The sequence below is a fragment of the Platichthys flesus genome, chromosome 14 (genome assembly GCF_949316205.1).
Source record: "Platichthys flesus chromosome 14, fPlaFle2.1, whole genome shotgun sequence".
Taxonomy (NCBI): Eukaryota; Metazoa; Chordata; class Actinopteri; order Pleuronectiformes; family Pleuronectidae; genus Platichthys; species Platichthys flesus.
In genome coordinates, this window is record NC_084958.1 from 22,990,891 (window position 1) to 23,012,653 (window position 21,763).

At 46.8% G+C, this 21,763-nt stretch overlaps 1 protein-coding gene across 1 annotated transcript in view; it reads right to left on the reverse strand.

Moving 5' to 3' along the window:
• Nucleotides 1–1,928: 1,928 nt before the first annotated feature.
• Nucleotides 1,929–21,763, reverse strand: part of LOC133967975 (receptor-type tyrosine-protein phosphatase N2-like) — a 107,189-nt gene continuing 87,354 nt past the window's right edge. Inside the window, exons 17-25 of the mRNA XM_062403714.1 lie at nt 19,010–19,157; nt 17,342–17,415; nt 15,012–15,089; nt 13,502–13,621; nt 13,162–13,328; nt 10,499–10,552; nt 8,361–8,425; nt 4,363–4,436; nt 1,929–3,931 (exon numbers count right to left, since the gene is read on the reverse strand). Coding sequence (XP_062259698.1) covers nt 3,860–3,931; nt 4,363–4,436; nt 8,361–8,425; nt 10,499–10,552; nt 13,162–13,328; nt 13,502–13,621; nt 15,012–15,089; nt 17,342–17,415; nt 19,010–19,157 — 852 coding nt within the window. The 3' untranslated portion in view covers nt 1,929–3,859. The remainder of the gene's footprint in view (nt 3,932–4,362; nt 4,437–8,360; nt 8,426–10,498; nt 10,553–13,161; nt 13,329–13,501; nt 13,622–15,011; nt 15,090–17,341; nt 17,416–19,009; nt 19,158–21,763) is intronic.

The following is a 21,763-nucleotide window of genomic DNA, read 5'->3' on the forward strand; positions in this document are numbered from 1 at the left end:
TAAACGACCGGAGCCTGTTCCCACACAGCTGTGTTTTCATGACCGCGTTTTATTTAATGTGAGCTCCATAAACCCTCAGTTAAATCAAACTGCCTGATGTGGAGGGAAAGGTGTGTGTTTGTGTGTATGTGTGTGTGTGTCTCTCTCTTTTATTGACTCACTCAACAATCACAGAATATCTGCCTGACTCATGCACGGACTGAATATTCAAACTGCAGACGCCTCATTTCAGAAATCTGCATCCAGCCGGTGAATCGCCAAAAAAAACTTTTTCTGATTTATTCTCGCTGCAAGAATAACGAGGTCCCATTAGCAGGTCGGCGAAGACTCGGCCGGCGAACAGCTATTCTGTGGTTTTACAAATAACAGCAGATGAGTTTGAACCGTGCAGACTCGACTGCTGCCTTTCAGTGAACCTCATTAGCCGGCGGGAGAATCAGCTGCAGCCGAGTCGGGGCTGTTACGGCTTCACGCTCGGCTTCTTGTTTAGACGTGAAATAAAGTCGAGCGCTGGGAGTCTCGTAACACTCGTGTCTACACGGGGGAAGAAGAAGTGTAATTTGTTTTTTCTCCCTGCGTCACTTGTATTTGAGGTTCCCGCTGAATGAGCTTCACGACCTTAAAAACCTCTTTTCAATCCCAAACGTATGATTTCAAATGTGTCGAAGGGAAAATCAACATTCGTCCCCTCGCTCTTAAAAAACAATTTCTTTTTGCAAATGCATGTTTCTGTGTGTGATTGTTCTGCCTCAGCAGCAGCAGCAGATTACATGAGGATGATGATAACACAAAATAACGACATTTTACAAATTACAATCTTCTTCTGGTAGAAAGCTGAAATATGACGGTATCAACTTTGACTTTGAGACGATCGTGACGCTGTGGATTTATGGTTTTTAGAGAGCATCGTTTTGTGAGTCAGCTGGAATGAAACAGACCCAGCACCTTTTCTTATTTCACTCTTTGACCTGAAACTGGTCTTTTAAAACTATAAATGGATGATTGAAGGATAAATAGGTTGTGTGGTTACTTTTGTGATCTCCTTCTCATTTAACGTTAGATACTTTACATGAATAGAAACACACGGAACCTTCTGTTCGTAGTGATCTGTATTTTTAGCAAAGACAGAACAGAGCACTACCACCAGCAACCACTAGGGGAGCAATATAGCCAAAAGTTCAATCGAGTCGACCATAGGACACAAGGAAGAAATTTCAACAGCGGTTTTTGAGAAGATACTTTGCGCTGCCCTCTAGTGGAAGTGTTGCTTAAAGACTAAGACAACGTAAAGGACGCGTTGGGAAATTGATCCATCCCTTTTCCTGCGTAAATCCATCCTAAATACTTAATAATATTTAAGAAACTACTTTATCTCAACCTTCTTTACCGTCTACGTTGTTTTTGTGAGAAACTCTTGACTCTGCGCTGCCCTCTAGTGGAGGAATGAAAGTAAATGGGATGTTTCTCTTTTCGAACGTAAAGGCTGAATAAATTAACGAATTATGTAAAAATGGTGAGAAAGTGTCTCAACTTTCAACACCACTACTTCCGGCAACCTTTTTACTCGGACCACACCCGTCATTAATTAGATCTCGACAACACAACTGTTGTGATTCAATCCTGGAGACGATAACTTTATGTGTGTCCATCCTCCGGTGGCTGAGGTGAGATCAACCTGGTCGGGGACGTTCGGAGGACACGAGTCCCGTCAGGCAAAGACACAAAACTCACGAGTCGGGATTCCGTCACACTACTGCATCGACAATGAGACTTTATTCACAATCTGTTGACACAAATAGAACAAAAATATCTTCTGTTGTTTTTCCTTCTGATTTATGTACAGTGTGAATGCGACAGAGCAGCCGTCTATTGATACTCAATGGAAGTGAGTCAAAGAAAGAAAGAACAGCAGCGGGGGGGGGGGGGGGGGGGGGGGGTAACCGGGCTAATGATACAACATCACTGCAAAAAACAAGAATAAAGAAAAAGCCCCATTATAACAAGTTCAGTGTTTGACTCACACGAATGAAACGACCAGCGGGATGTGATCATCTCATTTCCTTCAACGCCGTTTTCCCTTATTTCCACATTTTCACAACATACGAGACGGTTTCTTCAAACAGGCAGAAAAAAGAAATGTTCTTTTTCCACATCAAAGGAGTTTTGAACGGGAGTGTTTCTCGCAGCGTGTTTCAATTTCCTGATGGAAAATGGAGTCGATTCCGACAGCGTGCCACCGGCTTGCTGCAGCGTTGCATCACGACCACACTGCAGCACCTCTACGCTCAGTTTAACCCACGAGCTGCACACGGTACAGACCATAATAATCCTTGGCTTTTGCACTTTTTAAGGTCCGTGGAGCTTCTTGTGCAGAACGCAGTCTCAAAGATAATCCCCTCGCTGGGAAAGTCGAGGCCACAGGAAAACACTGGGTACTGGTTTGCTGATTCCACAGCCATGCACTGGTAGCAGAATGTGTCTACGTCATATTATTGGTGATACGAATAAGATTGAATGAAGAAAACTAGAATTTCCCGGCTAAAATATTCAAAACTGTTCATTTACCAACAGTCGATGAATAAAGGTTTCCCAAAGTCATCTATAGAACCATGGACTGTAAATAAAGATGGATGACACGTCTCCACTTCTTCCTCACGAAGCCAAAATATCTTAATCTGCTTTTACTCTTATTCCTCTGTCGTCCATCTTTACTCACAGTTATTGGAGATTGCGTGTAAAGATGGACGACGTGACAGCTTCACAGAAGTGAAGACAAAGCGCCTTGATCGCCCACTAGTGCCTCTAAACGCTGCCTCCTCCATGTTTGCTGATGGGACATCGGCCAAACCCGTAAATATTTAAGTATACATCAAATATATAGTTTGCTTCGGTTGTCTTCCTCGAGGAAGCAGAGACACGTCGTCCATCTTGGCTCACGGCGAGTCTGATGCTAGCTTTCAACACGTCGGCATCAGCGTCCAATAAACTTCGGAAATAGGAAAAACCGCAAACTAGTTTTCAATGCAATAAAGTTTCAGCTACAATGTACGTACACGTCATCCGTTAATGCTACATCGAGGCAAAACTATCCCCTTTTATCGTGAGTACAAGTCGGGAACACCCACAAGCCTCGTTTCCCAGTTGCTATAAACACATTTACCAGTTTGTCTATTGTGTTTTTATTAAGGCAGACATTAGTGTAACTTCACTGACAAGCCACAATATCGGTGACAACTCGCGTTGAAGAAACAACAATATTGCTACTACTTGGATGATAAGGATTACACAACACAAAACAATAATAATCATTTCCATGCTATTTTCACCTTGTTTCCAATCTGAGCATCGTATTGTATTTTTCAAAATAAAAGGGATGCATTATAATGTTTCACCACTTAACTTTACGAAAAAATAAAGCCACTTGTGTTTTGTTTTGTGGGTGGGGGGGGGGACACTGTGACACTCCAGCATATTGAATGAAAACTGATTTAGAAATAAATCATTGGCACCAAAACACGAATGAGGATCAACATCGTACACTCATCTAATAATCAGAAACTATATGAATATACTCTTAAAAGAACATAGAGGAACATCATTGTTTCATCAAAATGTGTTTAAATGCAGTGAAACGTCAAGAGGGAAGGAGAGGAGGAGACGACAGGAGAGGAGGGACGAATGGAGGAGAAAAGGGGGAGGAACAGTGAGACTGAAATGACAAATATCAGAGGAGACAAGGGGATGGAAAGAATCGGAGGAGGACACAAAAAGGAATAACAGGGACCGTCCTCCAGGTAGGACAGGGGGAGGAGAAGAGGAGTACGGGGAGGGGGGGGACGTCAGAAGGAGGTGCTCCTTCCTACTGTGGAAGAGCTTTCAGAATGGCGTTCACCTCCTCTGCCACGGCCGTCAGAGCAAACTCAAACTGGTCCTGTGGGGGGGAGGAGGAGAAAGGGAGAAGAAGGAGAAGGGAGTTCAGTGAGAGTTAATGGTAGGTTATTGCTGCCCTGGGTTTTGACTCTCAGGATACAGTCTGCTCTAATCCTGTGACTAGTCGAGCTCGAGGGGCTTGAACCTGAGACTGTGACTTCCATCCAGAAGTTTCAGGAGCATGGATCTCTCTCGTGAATCGATCCCGGCTTCATTAAACCATGAATCCTGAGCCAGTTGTGTGTTTAATCAATTGATGTGTGTACTTTATGTGCCGTGATTACCACAAATAGGATTTTATCTTTCTGGCTTTACAATATATTCATCTTGTGAAAGCACCTCATGACTCTGTGGTGAATTATACGTCAGCAAAAATTAAAACAAATTATAATATTAATGCAATTTTTGTTTTATGTTTCAGGTGTGTGTTACCTTGGTCTGAACCATGCCTGGCCTCTGGTCCCGCAGGTGCTCCAGAGTCGCTGCGATATCAATCTCCTTGGCACCTGTCGGACACACACACACACACACACACACACACACACACACACACACACACACACACACACACGCACACACACAGAGAGAGAGAGCACATATATAAGATGGTGTTGGCCAGCGCTCAAAGCCCATTTCAGATAATCCCGCTAACATCTGTCAATCTGGTGTTTTATACAGACTCCCTTTAGAACAGCCAAAGGGGATTACATTCATCCACTTTGCACACACACACAGACACACACACACACACACACACACACACACACACACACAGACACACACACTACAAACAGCTGGGTGGTGGTGTGTGAGAAGGAACTCTGCAGAGCTCATCACTCCTGGAAAACTCACATGTGTCTGTTTGTGAGTTTCTGACCAAGATCCAGTTCTTTTCAGTAACAATAATCATAATCTATTTGAGTAAACCCCCGCTGTGACAACCGTCCCTTCAATCAGTCAAGCTGCACCAAATTACACACACTCATATCTTTTTTATGAAGATCCTGAAAAGATGTTAAAGGAAGTGGGAAACAAGCTCCTGGATCCGCTCCATAATCTGGATCCACAACAAACCCTCAGACATTTCTCTTCACAACCATATAAATGATTATTTATATTTTCAGTATCTTTATTTAATTCATTCTCCTTCTGAGCTCAAATCGACCTTTTGTCATGGCCGATGAAAACCTTGTGTGTAAAAGAAGTAATTTAAAACCTTCTGAAAAAAGATTGGGGATAAGGAGGCGGGAGCAACAACTAAACGCACAAAGAAAACAAAAAACATATAATTCTTTGTTTTTCTGCCCAGTTCCTCCCGACTCCTCCTCCTCCTCTTTCCAAACTCAGAGGAAACAAGACGCAGAAGAGTTCTCTTTACTTTCTTCTTGTTGTGACACAATCACTCGTCTCTCCAGGGCCTGTGTGGGGAGGGAAGTGAACGGTGGGAGAACTGCTCATTTACACCATTTTCTCTTCCTGTTTCACAGGTTTTTGAGCTTTCCTGCCTTTTTTTTTAGAAACACAATAGATTCCCTTCAAGCCAGAAAAGCTGCAGTGCAATACTCACTGCTTTCACCTTGTTCGGGGGGGGGGGGGCTTAACAAGCCGAGGGCTTTTGTGCCGCTTCTAAAAACCTCAAAATGGACTGCATAAAAAAAGAAAGAAATGAAAAACACTTCCTTGCAAAAAATGCTAGATACATGAAAAAAGGAGGAATGGCATTAAAACCTCAGCCTCATTTTGAGTTTCCCTCCTTTGCATGGAGCCGCGCTTCAGGGTGGAGGTCGAGGAGTAGGACTGGGGGGGGGATGTAGGAGGAGAAAGAGGAGAGATATAAAAAAAAAGAAAGAAGAAAGACGGAGCTCTTGAGGAGGTCGAGAAAGACCCGCGAAAGCCGAGGGCCGAGCTCAGCAGCTGGACTCGGGAGGGAGAAAAGAAACAGAGGGATGCTGAAAGGCTCTCCGGCACTCGATGGGTTTCATTCAGTTCTTAAGATGAAGAGAAAGGTGGCGGGCGGTGGTGGAGGTGAAGCTGTGAGGGGGAACTGGGGGAGTGGAGAAGTGAAACAAAAAGACCTCAAGAAAACGTGAGAACCACAGAAATACCTCCTCAGACAAATTTACACAATTCATTCGTTGTGAGAAGAGTGGGAATGAAGAGAGAGAGGACGGGGGGGGAGTGATTCTGTGTCAGAGAAAAGGAGAAGAAGAGGAGAAGGAGGAAGAGGAGGGAGTCTTTGATCAGGATGGAGGACGTGGCCCCTTTGGCCCTCGAGCTTCTCTGGACCGACACAAAAAACTGAGATTATATAAAATGAAAAACGTAAAATGAGGCTCATCTGGGAATTAAAAGCTTTTTTCTTAATATTTTTTTGAGCAGTGGATGAGGAGGAAAAACTTTAATCCACAGTTTGTAAAAGTCGTCATCATCATTTTTCTGAATCGTATGTAAAATGTCTCCGGACGAGTTTAAAAGACGGAGATGCTTTTGAGTCGTGTTGTGTGAAGTGTGGTGTTTTACAGAGACTCACGGGACTGGAGCTCATGACCCACTGGACACATTCAATATGAAAAATCAATATAGTAAACACAGCTTTACAGTCACTGCAGGTCACTTTGACACTTTCAGTTAGAAACGATCACTCTTGCATTAAATCAGAGATCAAATCCACTTTGAATTCTACAAACAAACCAGAATAACCATTGACCTCAGACTGGTTCCATGTAGTTTTCCCACTGGTGAACAAAACACCATCGAACCCTCGACCACGACCGAGCTGCTTCATGACACCAGCGTCTCCAGCCCGCCTCAATCAGCTGTTTACATCAGTGTTCAGCCCCCCCCCCCCCCCTGCTGTGCATCATTACCCATGTCTCAGTCGTGTCTCTGTTGTCAGGCCACGGCAGTCTCCATTTTGTTTTTACAAACCGTTGCCTCATTTTCGGGCCTCAGTGAGATGATGTAAAAAAGAGTAAAAACTCTGTTGAAAACATTTCTTCGTCTCAGTAAATTTGGGATTCAGCCTCTCGCCACCCCCCCGCTCCTCCTCTTCCTCACGGACCCCTGGGAGCTGAGGAGGAGGCCCTGTGGCCCCTGGGCACAGTGGGACTCTGGGAAAAGGCCCCTGATGCCCGACAGACCCCTTTGATCTGGAATTAAAGACCCAGGAGCTCGTTCTGCTACAGCAGCACCACCACCATGGGACACTTCACACACACACACTTACACACTTCACACACACACACACTTACACACACACACACACACAAACTTACAAAGAAATAAAAGACACACACACACACACATGTAAAATCTCGGACAAGGACACAGCTACGATCAAATCCTCTACTTTTTATTATTTAATTTTTTTAATAATAAACACTTTAATCTTAATTTCCAGTTTGACGTCTTAAAACCAGCGGCTGACGGCTACAACAGGCTGCTCCACTCCAATCCGCTAGGTGGCGGTACTGCAGAAGACTTTTGCGGGGATTGATTGGCTGAAACAAATCTCTGAATTAACTCACGCATGTTGCCCCCTGGTGGCAGACTGCAGTAAAGTTTATAAACCCCGCTTCCTTACTGTTAGCAGATAGGACCAATATTAAAACAATCTAAGTAGCCTTTATTCTCATCTCAGCATCAAACAGAAGCCTGTAGTCGTTTTAAGAGCTTTAAGTATTTACCTCACAACTGGTTCCTGTAAGTGCACATTAGTGCCACGCTGGAAACAGATGTGATCGTTACAAACCGAGGAACTAAAAACGACTTCGTTCCTCCGAAAAAAATCAATCTACACACGTTTATATCACGATATAATTGAATGTAATCACACAGAACCTCAGAGAGAAGCATTTCATTTAACACTACGCATGAACTGCCAGTGCCCCATAAAATATTCAGTCCCCTACATAATCACTTCCCTGTGTTTATTATATCAGACTTTAATGATGGTAATTATCGTACACTCATGTCGTGTTTAAAAAGCACCGGCTGAGTCCCGATGACACTTTCAATAAAGATTCACAGATTTAAAAACAGCTTGTGGACTTTAAAACGCTGGAAGAAGTTTTACTTTCTCTTTTGCTTCACATCGTAAATCTTTTATTTCTCCCATTTTAGAATATTATATATATTATAATATTAATATGTAATAACATTCTAGAAAAGTCACGTTTCCTCTTTGCATTTTAAAGAGTTTAATTTTGTTTTATTTGCATGACGCAGCTGTAGCTATACAGATGTGAGTTTGAGGTAATGACAGAAACAGTTGTGTTGTGTTTGTCGTCAGATTCGTGATTATTCGTTCCTCGCTCATCACTTTGATTGTCTAATTAAATATCATTATTGTTAAGGCCGTCATCAAACTTTATGTTATATACAGTAACGCCTCTCCACATCGGAGGAGGAGCTAAGAAAGAGAAACAAACCTTTAGCCATCTTGTTGAGGACCATGTCGATCAGGGTGTAGGTCCCAGACCGTCCTGCTCCATCACTGCACGGGCGGGCGAGAGACAACGAGACAGAGAGAGAGAGAGAGAGAGAAGACGCGTTAAATCCATGAGTCGCTGTTTGATGATGTCACACATGAACATAACATAATATGATTGACAGGGGGCATTGGGGCGTGGCTTAGCATTATTGCCAACAACCACGAGGGCTGCCGCTGACGTGAGAAGATGTTTTGAATCGTCTTCTTATCTCAAATGTCATAAACCACCAGGAACTCTGTATTTTCTACGGCTCCGAAATTCTGAACACAAGCTCAACAACAATTCAAAACTGTGAATTAGAGTCTGTGAAGGATGTGGAGGAACATTTTGTATCATGGATTTATTCAAGTGTTGAAAATTGATGTCTTCACCCCGAACACTCTATTTCATGGACCAGTGTGTGTGTGTTTGTGTTTGTGTGTGTGTGTGTGTGTGTTCTGGCATGCATCCATATTTTGTGAATATTTCATTTTCACTGGGGCCTTGGTTATTTTCTGCAAGCCCCCCCCCCCCCCTACACACACACAGTCATTGAGTAGAACCCCCCCTCCCCCATGTGTGCATGTGCATATTCTTCACAGACACCACTATCACTCTGATCTGAGACGCTGTGTGTGTGTGTGTGTGTGTGTGTGTGTGTGTGTTAACTCCAGGTTGTTTCAGTGAGACGTGTGGTGTCGCTGCACCTCGTCAGAATCATTACAGGACGATCAAAGACGCGTGACGAGTGTGAGAGAAGCACGAGGGCTGCGAGTCAACATGTGAAGACGTCTCCGCCTTCTCTCAGTCTATTTAAAACGAGAGACGAGGAGAGAGAGGCAGAGAACGAGAAGGAAAGAGATGGAGAGCAGAAAGAGAGAGAGATGGATAAAAAGGTGTGACAGAAACGGTAAAAGGCAAGAAGAGACAGAAACCAGGCGAGGAGAAAGAGACGCTCCGGGAACACGTGAGATTATTGAATTTCTGCCTCTGCACTCGTGTGTTTGCTCACTGCTCATCCCCACCGGCCGCTCGGCGCCCCCTGTACGTCAGGCTGACTAATGGCTGTGCACACTCGGCTTCGGCAGACAGGTTCGAGAGCTCTACAGCGTGAACACGAGGCGTTCGTGATCCTTTCATCACGACGTCCTCTGACACGATTGGCCGGTTGAGGAATGAGCCCAAGATGAAAACAACCTGAACAAACTGAACCGTAGACTCATTCGGATTTTACAAGGTTTTAATTTTCAAACATCGTCTAATGTCCTGTTGTTAAACTACATTTTCCCTCTAAAGCATCTTTAGCTTTATATGCTACGATTTAGATTTTTAGTTGCATGTCTCATTTGCTAACGTGGAGGAGGCTGGGCTAACGACCTATACTGCAGCCAGCCACCAGGGGGCGATTGAGGCGCTTTGGCTTTGCAAACCGGCGAGTGCAGAACGAGCAGAGTCCGTTCAAGTCGAGAGCTTCAGGATGATTCCAGCTGCCGAGGCTGATGCTTCATAAAGACGAGTTTCATACGCTGCTGCAGACTCGCAATTTAGCCGAGAGACGTATAGGTTCATCATCCTGGAAGAGCCACAGCGCCATATTGGATAATACATCACTTAGTGGTGGAGAGAGCAGACAGACAGAACGGCAATCTGGGATGGAAGTTATTTTTTTCCACTAATCCAATCATTGCAGGGTGTCGCTGGAAAAAACTGTGGCTGATTTTTCTGTTAAATAGCGATTTAATTATGTCTCAGTGGTCTGAGTTATTTCCTCAGGTGGTGTGGGTCTGCAGACACACAAACACACACACACACACACACACACACACGCTGTGTATATGCAAATAAAACTGCTGGAACGCTGCCTTCTTCTATTCATCCCTCTCTCCTTCTCACCCACTGGCTCCGACCGTCACACTGCAAACTTTGAAGGGACTAATTAAAAGTTGACCTCCTCCACGGACAGTTTGTCAAATCTAATCACAACTTTCAGACTAATTTCTCATTTAAAGTGTTGAGTGACAGGAGAGGAGCTGAGAAAGAAGATATAGTGGAATAGATGGTAAAATCGAAGGTTTATTCATATTCAAGGTACTTGCCTGCAGTGGACGATGATAGGACACGAGCGTCCCCGGTAGCACTTGTTAACTTTCCTGCAGAAAGCACAGAAGAGAAAGAAGAACCCGGCGTTAATATGTAATAACAACAGGAAGAGTCAGAACATGTTGAATCTGAAAAAAAGAACATCGTGCACAGGACAGTTTGGTTTATTTAATTAGTTTTATTAGGAAACTGTCTCTTTGATTGACTTTCCCACAACATCAGTTTCATCACAAAGATATTTTTGTAAGCTTGAGAACCAACAGCATCACAGAAACTGAATCCCCCCCCCCACCCCCGAACCTGGGCTCGCTGCAGACCGTACATAGTGGAACACCAAACAGTCGGCGGCGGGTCACCGAGGTTCGGGTGGAGGTGAGGCATAGTCCCCCCCCCCCCCAGGAGAGAGACTCGATAGTCTCCTGCGAGGCGTGAAGCCATCGTTGAAAGAAAGAGTCTCTTCTGAGTGAGGACGTTTTCAGAAATCATCATGTGAGACAGGAACGGAGACAACCAGGAGGGGAGGAGGAGGAGGAGGAGGAGGAGGCGACAGATCCGGGGGGGGGAAGCCACAGAGAGAAGAATGGTGACAGAGAAAGGGAGGGGAGGCAGGAGGTGGGAGGAGATTGGAGGCAGTCGAGCAAACCATGAGCAAGCAAAAAGGGCGAGAGGTCACCTCAGGTCACCTGGCACGGCGAGGAGCGGGATGGAGGAGGAGGTGGAGAGGAGGGAGGGGATGAAAGAGGAGTAAAAGTGAAGGGTGGGGGGGAGGGGGGTCCATGAGGCCCCATGGTTGCAGAGCCACAGTCTCCAATGATCACTTTTGTGACTATGCAACTGGGCTCATATTACTAGCTGCAACATCACAAAAATGACACTGGCAACCGCAAGTTAGCTGGTAAGACGGGTGGGGGGGAGGGGGGAGGCGAAGCGTCGGCTCAGTCGGGTGTGAGTCAGGTTAAACCAACAAAAATACACAAAAACATGCGACACGAGCACAAACAGCAAGGAGCCCCCCCCCCCGCCGCCGCTGTCCTGAAACCATCGAGGTGGAAAAACGACCAACACAGAAAAAAGGGTCATTTTGTCCACGGTGATAAAAGTGAAATATCTCTCCCTCGGCGCCTCCTTCTCCCCCTCGGCGCCTCCTTCTCTCCCTCGGCGCCTCCTTCTCTCCCTCGGCGCCTCCTTCTCTCCCGCGGCGCCTCCTTCTCTCCCTCAGCGCCTCCTTCTCTCCCTCGGCGCCTCCTTCTCTCCCTCAGCGCCTCCTTCTCTCCCTCGGCGCCTCCTTCTCTCCCTCAGCGCCTCCTTCTCTCCTGCGGCGCCTCCTTCTCTCCCTCGGCGCCTCCTTCTCTCCCTCGGCGCCTCCTTCTCTCCCGCGGCGCCTCCTTCTCTCCCTCGGCGCCTCCTTCTCCCCCTCGGCGCCTCCTTCTCTCCCTCGGCGCCTCCTTCTCTCCCTCGGCGCCTCCTTCTCTCCCGCGGCGCCTCCTTCTCTCCCTCGGCGCCTCCTTCTCTCCCTCGGCGCCTCCTTCTCTCCCTCAGCGCCTCCTTCTCTTCCTCGGCGCCTCCTTCTCTCCCTCGGCGCCTCCTTCTCTCCCTCGGCGCCTCCTTCTCTCCCGCGGCGCCTCCTTCTCTCCCGCGGCGCCTCCTTCTCTCCCTCGGCGCCTCCTTCTCTCCCGCGGCGCCTCCTTCATCGAGTCGTGACCCCGACGCCCGGCGAGCAGAGGCAGTAACTCCCAGCTGATGGAGGCGACGCCCACCCGACCCCTTCATAGCAGCTGTGACCACAAACCCTCACTCCTGGTTTCTCACCTAATCGATGGGAACACGGTGACACCGGGGCCGACACATAAAACAGAGTCGGTCTCTAACGCTGGAGAAAGTCCTCAGTGAATCAGGGAGAAGGAGCCAGGGCGGCTCCGGCCTGATGGGTTATACAGTACATCAGTTTAGAAGAGGGCGAAGGCGAGCGGCTATAAGAGGCGCCAGAGATAAAGGATCGCTCGGTAGAGTTCCCTCAGCGCGTCTTCCATTCCACCGCCATCTACTGGAAAGTGCTCGGACGTTTCAGGATCTACAGAAACTCCCCCGCCGGCGTCTCAGGGTCAGGTTCTCAAAACATGAAGAGTTCTAATCAGAGTTTGGTGGATTTGTTGCATATGCATATAAGAGATCAGCAAGTGTGTGTCTGTTTTACAACAAGAGCTAAATTAGATTTTCAGTTACACAAACCTTTTCCACTGTATTTTTTTTTCACAGATGTTTTTCCCAAACTCAAGCTGCCTCTGTTCAGCCGGAGTGAGAACCAGTTCAACAAACCAACCACAGGGACCATTGTTCCTCACACACTGGAAATGAATCCTCCTATCAAAGAGGATTCATCTCTGAGGGTTTCTCTTCCGAAGGTTTCTTTGAAAAAACCTCTGAGCTTCTTCCATCAACATGAGAAGCAGGAATAGGTTCAAACCAGAAGCTCCAATGAAGTAGACATTATGAATGTTGGAAGCATCTCTGTAGGGGGTGGGGGGGGTGGGGGGGTCCACAGTCATCTGTTCACTATGCTGAAGGTTTCATGGAAGGAACTCTCAGTGAGGGATTCACATCTGTGCACAGCTCCTACTGGTCGAGCTGGTGTCCTCTGGGTTCTGAAGAAGCTCCCTACCTGCGGAAGTCGAGCAGCGTGCGGCTGGTCTCCGGCACGTTCTGGTTGAGCCAGGTCAGGAAGTGGAACTGGGTGACGGTCCGCGTCTCGTTGGTCTGCATGTTCTTCAGGTAGAAGCTCCGCACCAGGAAGTCGTCGCACCAGATGTGTTCGGACACGAGGTTGACCTGTGAGGAACCAAACAGAGCTTTTCATTTCAGATGTTTGAATAAGAGATGAAACATTTGTTCCAGATAAATCATATTTTACCATTGAATCTATGAAACCATGTCAGATTCCGTGCATGCCCTCTTACAGAAGGAGATATTTAATGCTAGAACATTTTAAAAAGGTGTCTTACCTCGTAGATGTGGTACAGGTTGGATCCCTCGTCGGGCCAGTAGTGGTAGCACTGCTTCACTCCGCTCTCCACCAGAGGCGTCAGCATCACGATGACCACGCAGCCGTTCTCCCAGACCATCTGCAAAGAGGAGCACGGCCGAGGTGAGAGGAGCACGACCTCATCTCAAGTCCATCTCATGATGGAGAGAGTGAACAGACGTGTGTCTTTAGAGGAACGACTTTGTTTAGCTCAGTGTCTGTGATGGAGGAACTCTCCGTCTTCATCTGAATCAGTCGCACAAAGCTGTTGACGCCTCCTGAACATGATGAGGCTCGTTTGACTTTGGTGCCTTCCATGGTTTTGAAATGATTCTGAGAACACGTGCACTTTTCGAGGGTTGTGGCATAAAAAGTAATTTGTGTGGAGGCTGCTCCCTCTCCCAGTCTGGTCGTTCCACAGCCAGCAGTCATATCCTCACAGCCCCAGTCAGCTGTTAATGGGAAACCATAAAACAACCAGCGCTCCCACATCGTCAGGTTCAGATAATCAAGATGGATCCAGCTGCCGCTCAGTCGGCTGCACCTTGACCGACTTCTAACGGATGTTAACTGCGTCGGGCTGAGAGGTAGAGCTCGTCTCGGTCCCCGGCGCACCCCCCTCTGGTCTCGTGCATCTCAGGATGTGAGCGTGCACTTTCCTTCTCCTGATGAATGGTGTTAATTTGCTTCAGCTGAGTCGTGAAGTTATTTCAACTCCTAACTCTTTCCTAGAACTCAGACAGATCCATAAGTGTGAGTGTTCGGTGTCTGTGCCCGAGGGCGGCTCAGCAGGATCCTGGCGGGGACGATGTCGTGTAATAACTTTGGCAGCGGCTGATTAAAGATCCTGATAAGACACGGTGAAGCTGGGTCAGTCGCCGGGTCACGAGAGAACAAGGAGCCTGGATCAAGCCGGAGAACAGAGGAGCTGTTTAATGAACCTGAGCTGAATCCTTGCTGAGACGCAGACTTTCAAACTAAACCTTCAACGGTGTCTTTTCTCAGCTGAGAGGGAGACGAGGGAGACGAGGGAGACGAGGGAGACGAGGGAGACGAGGGAGACGAGGGAGACGAGGGAGGGTGGAGGAGACGGGTTCATGGACGAAGAACACACAACACACAGCACGACTGTTACTAACTCATCCATCTCCTGGTCTCAGGTTCAAACCCGATCTTATAGGACATTGGGAAAAGTGTCTCCTGCATTAACAATGTGTCTCACTATTGACTGGTCCTGTGTGTGTGTGTGTGTGTGTGTGTGTGTGTGTGTGTGTGTGCAGTGGTTGTAGGAAGTGAGCGTGACAGTGAAACAGACATTAATAACATTCACAGAACAGGCCGGTCTCCCCTGCGACTCGAAGCTCTAATAAAGATCGGTTAACTCTTCTTTAAGAGGCGAGAATGTATTGATTTTTATTTCATGAGTCTTTGTGTGTGTGTGTGTGTGTGTGTGTGTGTGTGTGTGTGTGTGTGTGTGTTTGTTTGCCTACCTGCCAGAAGTCGGCCACAGTGGAGGGCAGGGGGCCTTGAGTGGCGATGTAAGCCGGGTTCCTGGGGTCGTGATCCATCTGGAGGACGGTGGGAAGAGAAAAGATGACGTGAGGTTCATAGACGTTGATCAAATTATTACTGAAGAACTCAAACTTGACTTTATCAGTAAAGAGGTTTTGCTGAGCTTTTAGATTGTGGCATTGTGTTGATTTTAAAGGAGAAAGGTTTCTTTCCTCTTGTGTGTTTTAAAACGTCTGTGTTAAAAGAACCAGGACCAACCTCTCTTATTGTCACTGTAGTTTCACACAATCCAATTAAAACAAAAGCTCTCACTCTCTTCAGTCTAATTCTCCTCGTCAAACCTCACCTTTGCATTTAAATCATTTCAAGTCGTATCTCTGTGAGCTGCAGGTTACCAATATGTTCTAAAGTTCTGGTATTTGCAGCCGGAGGAGACGTCTGTAGCATAATGGAAATGAAAGAAGCACGGCAGAGGCGTCCAGAGCTGGAGACAGGACGAGGACGTGAGGGGACTCTGTGAGAACGTGAGTGACACTCCTGCCTATTACCATGCAAATTGTACGGTAAATGTAATAATGAGCAGGGACCAATTTAGCTGGAAGCAATTACAGAGGGAGGACAGATAATTTCTGGGGCTTTTCTGCTTGTGAAATTGTCGTTGATGTTCCTCTGTTCCCTTTTATGAATGCCAAACAATAATAATGCATTTCTAATGAACTTAAAATGTTGTAGAGGAGAGGAGGAGGCAGAACTGGGGTTTCAGAGGGTTTCAGTTGATTCTACAGCAACATCGCACTGAACAAAGAGTTTTACATGTTCATGTTAATTTATACAAAGGAGGAAATGTGAAATATAAATTATCCCGGAGCTTTAAAAGCCCAAACTGGTCAGAACCCAGCAACATGTGGTCAAACACATTTTGTTTTACCCCCCCGAGTGTTTAAGCCTGGGAGATGGAGAAAGAAAAGCAATGGAGGGATTTAGAAACCGAAGGAGAAAGAACCAGGAGGTGGCAGAGAAGGAGAAAGTGCACAGAGGGAGAGTGGAAACAGAAAAGAAGGATGTTGGAGTCAAAGGCTGAGGAGAGATGGAGGTGAAGAAGGAGGAAAGGGTAGAGACAGTATGAAGAAGAAAACGATTCTGCACACTCCTCTTCATCACGTCACCTCTTTTACTCTCTGCAGTTTAAACGTATCACGATTACACTCTGGGTTTCGTTCTTTCTCTAACACACACACACACACACACACACACACAGACACACACTCAGATGCCAGATGCTGTTTAATTCTACAGATATAAGTGATTCTGTTAAACACATGAAGCTTGTGAGGGAAAAATCGTGGATATTGATTTGCACCATTCAATATCTCCGACTGTGCTTCATGCTCTCGGCTCGCTGCAGATTTGACGACTGAATATCAAACGTCTACTTGAACTTGGAAATGTGCAAATGACAGAAGCAGTGAAATGGGTCTTCACGTCAGAGTGTGTGCTTTTTTTCCATGTCTGGTTGTGTGTTCATTCTTGTGTTGGAGAACAATTCAGTGTCTGCACATGCCCGCCTCAAAGTGTGTGCGTGTGTGTGTGTGTGTGTGTGTGTGTGTGTACACGTGTTGCAGCTGCTCTTGCACTTGTTCTTTTGTTCCTCGATAGTTTTGATTCCCTCTCTCTCTCTCTGTGTCTTTATCAAACACACACACACACAGACACACACACACACACTCTCTCAGCTCCTTTTTGGTGCGACGCCCAGATTTGAAATGCATAGCGTCCCTGTTGCTTTTAATGGAACACCACTGTATCTGCCTCCAGGGGAACGTGCACCTACGATTCCAGCACTGTTTCCAAATTGATGCACTCGCTCTCTTCCCTCTCTTCCTCCTTCTCCTTCCTACCGGCCGATTCGCTGCTTCACTCTGCTCCGAGCCGTGGAGAGGCCTCGGCGAGTCGCACCGTACCAGTAAATACAAACTTGTGTCAAATTAGCATAACCCAAGGTCAGAAACAATCATTTCCCAGCAGCCTACAGATCCTTTGTTTTTTGTCACAAATGAGAACCGAGCCCACGTCCTTCCCTCGTGTTCCCGAGTGAACGCTCACCCGAGGTGCTTGTGGTGAAACAATCATTAATATTCATGGTGCAGAACGTACACACTGGAGTGGGGCTGCTGCTGGAGCTAAGCAAGCGTTGCATCAAAATTGATATTGCAGAGCGGTAGGCTGCCTTTGTTCCTGTGACGCCCCCTGGGGACGGAGGGAGGCTGGCATGGGGGGGGGGGGGGGGGCGTGGAGCGCGGGTACTTACGATGGGGCTGGCATTGATGTAATCGGAGTTTCCTTGGCTGTTCTCCACCTTCAAGGTGATTCTGGAGTGATCATCTGGAACACAAATGGTGCATTTCGTCAGAGGAATGAGAAAGAGCCTCGTGATCAGGAGACTCTCCAGTTGACAGAAGTCTCACTGAGGCCTTGATGTTCATTTCTACCGTCAACTGAACGTCTCCCTGACCGGACGAGTTAATCCCCTCGGGTTCGTCAGGGTTGTGTTCAGCTCGGGGAGGGAACTGTTCTCATTTCAGAGATTAAAAACCAGCAGGGGACTTGTTTGAGAAACTTCCCAGAGATTCAACAGATTGATCCCTGACTTCCAGTGTCTGGAACGCTGCTCAAACAAATTCCCACTTCACAGTCACGAGGGCCGAGTTCTGAAACTCTGGGGGCTTCAGTCTCTACAAACTCAGGTCGGCTCGTCAATCCTTGTTCAGCTCATGTTCAAGGTTTATGATTTAAAATGTGTTATTACTGGATAATGTTTTCATGCTCTAATGTTCAGGAAACACATCCCTTTCCTCAGACTGTCCATCGCCCCCCTCTGCTAACATGGAGGAGACACCGGGGGGGGGGGGGGGGGGGGGGGGTTGTGTGTTCAGAATCAGCCATCAACGTGTGTCCTTAGTGGGAGTTTAGCTCTCAATGTGCTGACATAGGGTTGTGACCCATACCAGCCACCAGGGGGCGATCAAGATGGTTTAGCTTCACTGTCACGTCGTCCATCTTTAATTACAGCTGATGATCTGTAGACTTGGTTTTAAGGTTCATGTTTGTCCAACAGGGGAAAAGTGTTTATTGAAACAAACAAACAATTTCCAGAAACATAAATTACGTTTTATAATATCAGGCACAGAATCGTGAAAGTGGAGAGTCTGGTGACTGCTGCTTGTAAGACTTGTGTTTTGGCGCTGAGGGGATTATTCAGGAGGATAAATCTTCTCTCCCTCTCTCGGGTTCAGGGCCCCTTCGCTCTGCTGGGCCACTGAACCCATCTGGGCAGTGGCACATTTCCCAGTAGTGCTGCTGAGTGGAGCGGTGAAGCCTCCGGGTGACTGTGGCAGAAGCAGCAGCTCTGAGAATCTGCCGGAGAAGCCAGCGGTGCTTCAAATAGGAGGCGCAATTTATTCCTGACAAACTGCTCTCCCTGCTGACAACCTGGATTTCATTAAGCCGCGGCCCGGTGCAGGGAATGGACAGCACTTTTTTAAGATGGGCTATTTCCACAGAAGCTTAGAACATTTTAATCATTGATGAGGTCGGTGCAGAAGAGCTTTAATAGAAAACTAATTTACAGCCCTTCTGCCCCCCCCCCCCCCCCCTTGCATCTGCTCCTGGCCTCTGATAATAAGACGCGTGTTTACTTCACTTTTCATATCACGTCCGGCTAAATGTGACAATCTTTAGTTCCAAATGTGCAAACAACAGAAAATGAAGATCAGGGGTTGACAAAACTCAACTTCACAGTTTCACACTAACCAATAGGAACGTTCATAAGAGGTTTTGATTTCGCACCTGATCATTTCTGATTTGTAACTGTGGATGCTAACGGCTCGTATTGAAATCCTCCACCTCTTAATTTCTACAACCATCAGCTTCACCAATCAAGACTGAAAACCCAGAAACAGGAAGAAGAGCAGCTTACATGCCACGACGGCGGCGGAGCGGTTCTTCTTGGCGTTGCCGTCCTTCAGGCCGGCGGTGCAGGCGTTGGGCTCGGCCTGGTAAGCACACAGCGCCTCCCACTCCTTCTCCAGGCGGTCCTTGTTCTTCAGGTGATCCTCCATGTAGGACTGAAGGAGACGGAGAGAGAGGAGAGAGGAGGTGAGGAGGTGAGGAGGTGAGGAACACGCAGCTGGAGATGATGGATGGATATTAATCATGAGGATTCCCTGTGGTTCTATCAATCTGTGTTTGAGCCTCTGTTTACCTGCCGGATGTAAACAGACACTTTAAGACCGAGTCAACACAGACGTGTGAATAAAGATGGAGGACGTGTCTCCGTCTCCTCCATCAGTCAGAGCAGCAGTGATCGTGAAACTAAACTCAAGTAGAACTGAACAGGATTCTCCACAATCCTCATTTTAACACAGCGACAGACTGATCTCTGTGTATTTAACATTTCTATCATTAAATCATAACTTTTCTCCAAAATTCTGTCTATATTCTCAAGATATTATGACCTTATTCTCAAAATCTCAATTAAAGCTAAAGGAATTAATACCAAAATACTCTTAAACACTTGTGTATGTATGAGTTGCTATTTGCATGTTTTCCTCACTTTATTATAAATGCATTAAACCCCACGTTAATCAGAGAGTGCACGACTCTAATCTCCTCTCTGGTTAATGATGAGCGTGTGCAGCCCGGTCATTACCCCCCCCCCCCCCCCCTCCCCCCTCCACACAGTTTTCATAATTAAGGAAGTGGATGTGACTTTGATAAACTGGCAGCAAATGAGCGCGGCACATGAAAGCGAACGTGCGCTGTTGGTGCCGAGGCTCACGGGTTCGATTCCTCTCTGAGCGGACGGCCCACGCTGCAGCTGTGTTTGTTTCTTCAGCAGCTTTGAGGACGTGTGGGACAAAGTGTGGACGCACAAGCGGCTGAGGTTCTTTAAATGGCTCCGGCCATGATGGATGGTGGCAGTTACAAATGGGGCTGATCTTAATCAGAATTAGATTCCCTGCCCCACCAAAAAAAAAAGGCCTAATGGCTTCTTGCTAAAATGAGGAGTTTGTTAAAAATGGAGAGCGGGGGGGGGGGGGCTGATGAGAAAGTTTCAGGAACAAATGCTTTTGTGCGATTTTGTCGAACATGATCACGTCCACCCGACAAAAAAGAGTCTACGTGCAGCTTTTGTTGGTCCAGTAGTGAGATTCAACCACGGCTGCAGTGTGCATAGAATAAAACACACATCACACACACACACACACACATACACACTCACAAACTAAACACAAAAACCCAACCCACCTAACCCACCCACCCACGCTCACATATAAACTCTGCAAACACACACACAAACAGAATGTACAGACACCTGCTCTTGCAAGTTCTTTCTACACAGATACAGACACACACACACACAGTCGTACATCAGATGCCCCCCCCCCCCTAACCCCTAGCTCCTCTCCCACTCTCTAATGCCAGAGTAATAGGGTTTTGTGGCTGTGTAAAGGGATTATTGCAATCCAATCAGGAGGCGCTGAGATCACCATGTGTCGCCCAAACACTGAATAATCCCCTTACTGTGTGTGTGTCTGTGTGTGTGTGTGTGTGTGTGTGTGTGAGTGTGTGTGAGTGTGAGTGTGTGTGTGTGTGTGAGGGACAGGCTTACAGAAGCCAAAAGGTGCTCAATATAAACTGCTAAGCAATAAGACTTTGTCGAGCAGCCGTTGTGGCTCTGACATCGGAGCACCTGTAGGATGCAGGTGACGTCATGCAGCGGCCATCTTGGCTCAAAGCAGGCCGTGGAAAAAACAAGGGGAGAGGAAAGAGGAGGGGAAAAATGAAGGTGAAGAGAAGGTGTCCAGTGGTTACAAGTTACTAATTAACAAGTGCTTTCCTGACTTCCTTCCTTCCCTCCCTCCCTCACTTCTTCCTTCCTTCCTTCCTTCCCTTTCTTCCCTTCTTCCTTCCTGTGCCAGCAACTAAACTCCCTGCACCTTCCTCCTCCTCAGGTTTAACGTCCGTTTCCCTGCGACCTCTCGTCTGTGCAGATCTCTGCCCAGCTGCTCCGCTGGTGAGCACCAGAACTCCCAGTATGGCTAATCTCAACGGAGGCTCCCGCTGCACTATAATCTATAACACTTACTTGGCCGACAACAAAAGACTAGATAATGTGCTTTATATATAGAGACGACTAATCCTCTTAAGACACATGCAGAGAGGATGTGTGTGTGTGTGGGGGGGGGGGGGGGGGGGCAGTCACATGGGACCAAGTAATACATTAACTTGGATAAGATGGTGGAAGCCCTTTCTCCTCAAATTAAAACCAGTGGGTGGATGAGGACACGAGATTTATCCTGAGTTTATTAAAGGCAATTAATGTTTTTTAAAGTGTGTGTGTGTGTGTGTGTGTGAGTGTGTGTGTGTGTGTGTGTGTGTGTGTGTGTGTGTAGGTGCTGGTACCCTGCAGATAAACTACAATCATGTTATTTCTCTCTTAAACGCTTATTTTCTATTAGTCGCACAACAGTTGACTCAATATGAGCATTGACAAATTCTCATCGTTCCCAAACACGGAGGGAAAAAAACGACAGAAGCAAAGAAGGAAGCAAGAAGAGATAGAACGAATGAAAAGAAAGAAAGAAAGAACCAAACTTCACGGGAGAACATGCAAAAGAATGAGATCAGAAACATTCACACAACATTTTTTTGAAATTGTAGTAAGAAA